Source organism: Petaurus breviceps, unplaced genomic scaffold, assembly GCF_028583685.1.
Source record: "Petaurus breviceps papuanus isolate PSGF00001 unplaced genomic scaffold, PetGlider_PUasm1.0 90977, whole genome shotgun sequence".
In the NCBI taxonomy this organism is placed as follows: domain Eukaryota; kingdom Metazoa; phylum Chordata; class Mammalia; order Diprotodontia; family Petauridae; genus Petaurus; species Petaurus breviceps.
This window is the reverse complement of record NW_027187391.1, coordinates 34,707,717-34,714,121: the sequence shown is the minus strand read 5'-3', so window position 1 is coordinate 34,714,121 and position 6,405 is coordinate 34,707,717. Positions and strand designations below refer to the sequence as shown.

General features: G+C 36.8%; 1 protein-coding gene across 1 annotated transcript in view; it reads right to left on the bottom strand.

Annotated features, from left to right (window-relative positions):
- Positions 1–333: 333 nt before the first annotated feature.
- FRK (fyn related Src family tyrosine kinase) overlaps positions 334–6,405 on the bottom strand; it is a 133,809-nt gene continuing 127,737 nt past the window's right edge. The window contains exons 6-8 of the mRNA XM_069077014.1: positions 4,997–5,178; positions 1,597–1,762; positions 334–1,102 (exon numbers count right to left, since the gene is read on the bottom strand). Coding sequence (XP_068933115.1) covers positions 885–1,102; positions 1,597–1,762; positions 4,997–5,178 — 566 coding nt within the window. The 3' untranslated portion in view covers positions 334–884. The remainder of the gene's footprint in view (positions 1,103–1,596; positions 1,763–4,996; positions 5,179–6,405) is intronic.

Below are 6,405 nucleotides of genomic sequence, written 5' to 3'. Positions count from 1 at the left end.
CCAGGAACTTTGGGACATATGAATTCTTTGCCTTGCTTAGATGATCTCTTTTTTCCTAAACTAGTTTGGTACCTATTTCTCAAACCTCCTGAGTTATAGTTGTTTCTTATATATACATCAGGGTAGAATAACTCATCAACTTTGCAGTATGATTCTGCACATTAAGAAATTTAAAGTAATGTTGATTATTCTCATATGACACATACTGTTAGGTATATAGAAATCTTCCCATTTCCTTTTACAAAATGAGAGAGATTTAAATTCTTTTCCTCAACAGCTGTTTCATTTTTCTACATAGCACAAAAAAAGTGCAATTACTCCCAGTACAATCAAGACATTTAATATGGCTTTACCATCATTGTAGTTACAGAATATTTTAAAAGAGAAGAGGGGGGAAATCTCAAAGCACAGGTCCTGCTGCGCAGCAAAGCAATCATATGCCTTCATAATAACAGCCGGATGAGATTCAGCGATCTGTGGAATAATGAATAACCACACTAATCAGCAAACAGGAAAATGCTGCCACAGTTAAGAGAGTAAAAATCGACCATCATCTGTTGATTCTTATGATCAGTATTTCAACCAATAAATAGAAATATCTTCAAAATGAGAAGGGGGGAGAAAGAACTTGTTTCAGTTTATTTAATCATGCCGGCCAGGTAGCTGATGGGAGTATTATTATTGCACTGTCCTGCAGTGTTGTCCAGGCTAGGGAATGTAGATGTAATAATTTCAATAGCACATAGTCAGAGTACCACAAAATGGAACTTCTTTCTTCTCAGATTTCAAAACTAAGTTGATTTCGCAGTTGGTGGTTAAGTTTTGTTTTTGGACCATTCTATTTGTTTATTCTTTGACGAACATCCACTGTCCCATCTCTAGGTTCATCTAACTAAATCGTTTGTATCCAAGTAAGAGGAAGAATCTAATTCATAATAATAGTCCTCAAGACTCCAGTGCAGTGATTCAAATGTTGGCCGACATTTGGGTTCTGCATTCCAGCATTGCAACATGATGTTGTAGAATTCCAATGGACAGTTGTCTGGTTGAGGAAGTCGATAGTTTTGATCAAGCTTCTGAATTACTTGCATACCTGTCATCCCTGAGACAGACAGAGAGACAGAAGCATGAACCCAATAGTTGAAAATATTTTCAAAACTATTTTTGATACATTTATCCCATGGTGAAATGAATAAAGAGTTGGTCTTAGAATCAGGAAAATTAGTGTTCAAGTCCCACCTTTAATTGGAACTCTCAACAAATAATCTCCAGTGAACTTGTGTATCACATAATCTTCCTCCCAGACCATAGGAATTAAACCAAACTTTCCCTTGGTAGTGGCTGTTTAAATATATTTTGTTACCAGAGGTGGAAGAAGCTATAAACTAGCTCATTCATTCAAGTTATCAATATACCATGTTATATATTAAACTTCTATATGCATATTATGTGTATATATAATATGTATATTACATGTACATATTATATATATAGGCAATCCCATACCTCCCCCTTCTAAGGTTTTACAAAGCATCCCATTAATATCTAAACAGGTGATCTGTAGCAGAAGGTCAAGCTGTTGACTGAATTACTCACCTGCATAAGGCATCTTGCCATAAGTAATGATTTCATAAAGAAGTATCCCAAATGACCACACATCAGACTTAATGCTGAATTTATGGGATCGAATGGCTTCAGGTGCTGTCCATTTCACTGGAAGTTTTATTTCTGGTTTAGATTCATAGATATCTTCATTTTCTACCTGTTAAAACATTGATAGAACCAACCCAAACTGAAGCATTCCTCTTTTTTTCCCCTCGCCATCTTTGTTCCTCCATAAACTGTCTCATTGCAAAACTAAATGGAAATGGAGTCTGCATACCTTTTGCCTGGTTGAAAGTCATGATGGAAAATGTAAAATCTAGCATACGCTGTTACAAAATTCCATAAGGAGTCACTATCTATGCATTCAGTCAATGCCAAGTAAGCACCTACTAAGTGCAAGTCAACATTCAAGGCACTGATAAAAGGATCCTGCTGGTATAGTGGGCCAAATGGCAAGACTGACTTCACATCTGGTCTTCAATAAATAGAACAAATGACAGTAAGAATTGTCTGCTGTTTTCAGATTTACTGGTGGTATTGAAGGGCCATTGACTTTGATAATTATCACTTAACCACTTTCTAGGACTAGAAAACAGACTCCAAATGATTTAAATGCCCGTGTCCTCACATTGTGGTTCTAATTAATTTACGTAAAGAGAGCATGATAGATTCATAAGAATTAAAGTGGTTATTTACTTTTAGCTGAACTATTCATACAGCAAGCCTAGGGAAACATGTTGGAAGTCACAAAATTACACTTGGAGGAAAAAAAGGATTATCTAATATGATATTATCTCTTATTTCTTATTTCAGCCTTGTAAGACACAGCATCAAGTAATATATCAGAGCTGGAGAACCAGAGAAGACTGACCAAAATGTCATAAAAGTAATCCAAGATGGGGTCATTCACTTTATTTATTTATTTTTTAAAGCAATTGGGGTTAAGTAACTTGCTCAAGGTTACACGGCCAGTTATTATTTCTGGTTGTGGTGCTGAGTATCTGAGCCCGGATTTGATCCAGGTCATCCTGACACTGGAGCCGGTGCTCTTACTCGCTGAGCCACCTGGCCACCCCTAAGCAATTGGGGTTAAGTAACTTGCTCAAGGTTACATGGCCAGGTGTTTCTGGGTGGGTGCTAAGTGTCTGAGCCCGGGATTCGATCTCCAGGTGTTCTCAACACTGGAGCCAGTGCTCTTACTCACTGTGCTACCTGACCGCCCCTGGGGTCATTCACTTTAAAGAGAAATGGCATGCACTTGGAAAAGGAAGAGTGGTAGTGATGCACATAGTAACTGACCCTTCAGTTTCCAACCAAAGATTTAATGATATATATATATATATATATGTCCTCCTTGTATGTCCAAGTAAATATGACCATCTTTGTGTTTATGTACATATGTGTGTGAGTATGTAAAATGGGGGAAGGAGGAAGAAAATTTTAGGTGAGAGTATCTGAAAATACCAAAATATCTGAATGAAAAATTAAAAATGTTAGTTCAATATCTAATTAGTTTTAAATGTATGTGTTTAGCATAATTTAATAGCCTAAATATGTCCATGTGTGTGGATGAGATCAAGGGGAAGGGGATGCCTATCTGTGTAATCAAGACTTGGCAAGAGATTGTATGTGTGAAATGGTAGACACACTACAGAATCATGTCACAGGCACTCATGATGACCACAGACCTAGAGAAATATGAAGGCCAAGTAATCCAAGACCCTAATTTAAAAATCAAGAAACTGATGCCAGAAAAAGTAAAGTGACTTAGCTCCTCACTTGATAGTAATAAGTACTATCAGAGGCAGGATTTAAACCCAAGTCTTCTGACTAAAGAACCAATACTCTTTCTACTACCATTGGATCATGAGCTCCTTGAGACCAGAGACTGCTCTCACCTTTCTTTGTATGCCCAATGCTTAAAGAGATGCCTGGAACATAGTGGATGCTTAATAAATGCTTGCTATCTTAACTTGACTATGCTGCCCCCTTATGAGAGATGCTATGAGAATGTATGATGTGGGAATAGATGTGACTACATGACAGATTTACTTATCTGGAAAAGAAAGAAAATAAAGGTCAAAGGAGAAGATAGGAAGAAATTTTATAGGGAAAAATATACAATCTAAAAGTGGGTGGAAACTGAGAGAACAGAAAAGCGACCTACTTTAGTAGCTAGTCCAGTTAGGCAGCACTGTATTTTCATAAATTGACCTATATGCTTCCTCACTACCTATGATCTATCAAGTCATACTTCCATACTATCTAAAATCATTCATAAGAGCATCGGAAAAAAGTCATCTTTCCCTCAAAAGAGTCCCTCTAGCCTGTTCCTTCAAATCTCAGTTCAAGTTGGAAGTAAAATAGTACTTTCTGCCTCCCAAGTACCTTAGATCTCCCTGTTAACAGTTCAGTTTGGGGTACAGATTTATAAAGGCTAAAGGAAAATCAGAAAAAAATTCTTTTTTTTTTTTACTAGATTGCCATCTTTCCAATCTAATTGCCTTGCTTTTAAAGCACCCCTTTCCTCATTGTCTTCTTTCCTCAAATTTATTGTTCTGACAGAAAGTGCCCCTCAGGTCAGGTACTTTCCTAATATGCAAGGCCATAGGAAGCACAGCATATCATCATATTATTATACAGTTATGTAGCTATGCAGATTTCTAGGAATGTTTACTGATTAACTTATTATAAAAATGTTACAAACAAAAATGATAACAGCTATCATTTACATAGCTCTTTAAGATTTGCAAAGCATTTTCCAATTATTTCTCTTGATCCTCACAAAAACCCTACGAGGTAGATGCCATTTGCAGATGGAATACCTTTGACAAAGAAAGGATAAAGCAATTTGCCAAAGGTCATATCTGAGACAGAATTTGAACTCAGGCCTTCCTGATCCTAAGTTAAATACTTTATTTACTGCTCCACCTAGATGCCTCTAAAACTTTATTCTCTAAACAAGTTCTGGTTCTCAAAATCACTAACTTTTTTTGGTTGACTCCATTAAGCTGTCATTCTCAAACTGTGGTCCAAGTGTGACTGATGACATGTAAGATCTCTTTATGTGGTCCACAAGCTATTCTCTTACAGAATTAAGGTTTATAAAAAAAGTACATACACTTTTATTCTTAGCATAAATTTACTCACTCAAGAATCTAACATTGAACACTCAACAAAAGCAGTAGAAGTTTTCAAAAAATTGATTTTGATGAGCTCATTTTTTCTTGGTCACAGTAGACTGGCACAATTGCTCTATAAGGCCATTTATACCTAAGGAAATGGCGCATGGAACAAGAGTTTGAGAAATATTGTTTTAAGTATTGATAGTGAGTCTTTGTATTCCAATGAAAAAAAATTACCAATGTAAAAACCCAACACCCAAATTTACCTTAAAAACTCTTGCCAGTCCAAAGTCTGCTACTTTGTAAACATTATGTTCACCAACAAGGACATTTCTGGCAGCCAGATCTCTGTGGATGTAGTTCTGGGATTCTAGGTAAGCCATTCCTGAGGCAACTTGGGCTGCCATGTCCAGTTGTTGAGGGAGATGGATTTTGGACCCAGCATCATCTAAACAAGAGAGAAGGGGGGAAAGATTATAACAGGATGTCAAATAATTACACCGTTCCAATGACTTCTGTTTATCTGAATGTCTACAGTGTCATTAATAGGAATTAATGCTTATAGGATTAATTCATGAATTAGTAAATACAAACCAATTCAGCAACTGAAATCTCAAGAAATAATAACAAGATAAATACCTTAAGTTCAAGCATACATTTACTGCCAACTAGTAGTTGTCTTCTCACCCTTATGCCTTGTCATCTACTGTTCTTAAGAATGTATTCCCACCTTCCTTAATGACATCTAACCCCAGGTCAAAGATGCCCCCTTCCCCTTCACTGGCATCGTAATTATAGACTTTGATATTTAAATCAATTTTCATTCTAACTCTTGCCCAATTGTTTGGACCAGAGACCATGTACTGGAGGAAATTTGGGTCTACGGCCTCACAGTACTACCTTTTCTGGAACACTTTTTCAGGTTCTAGCTAAGTTTTATTTCACCTCCTCACTGACTGCCCCATACATATTCCTCGCCCTCCTCTCCCCACTTCCCCTCCACAATCATCTTCCAATCTCCACTTCTGGAAAGTATAAACTAAGATCAAAAAAATGCTACCATTTTTCTCAAATGAGGAGAGTCAATCTATGGCCATATACATGTATACTACAATCAAGAACAGACTCACATTCCTGTCTATTAACATCCTTTTTATCCTTTAAGGATTAAACTAGGTCCCACCTTCTCTCTAATCTTCCTAGTTAGAATGAATCAATCAATAGGAATGTATTAAGTGTCTTCTGTGTGTCAGTCACTGTGGTGCCTGCCAAAGACAAAAAAAAGACCATCCTTGCTGTCAGGAAATTTATATTTTGCTAGGGAAAACAGTACACATATACAAGTAGATGTAGAATAAATAAAATGTGGTTATATACAAGGTAGTTGCAGAGGAAAAGTCTTAGTAATTGGAGGAAGATCAGGAAAGGCTTTATGTAGGTGATATTTGAGTTCAGTCTTGATGGAAGGAATTTATGAGGCAGATTGAAGAAGGAATACATGCCAGGCATGAGAGATGGCCTGTGCAAAGGCATAGGGACAGGAAGTGAAGTATCATGTGTGAGGAAAACAGAGACTAGTTTGGCTTGAATGTAGAGAATGGGAAGAGGAGTAATACATAATGAAACTGGAAATATATGTTGGGGTAAAGTTGTGAAGACCTATAAAATCCAAACA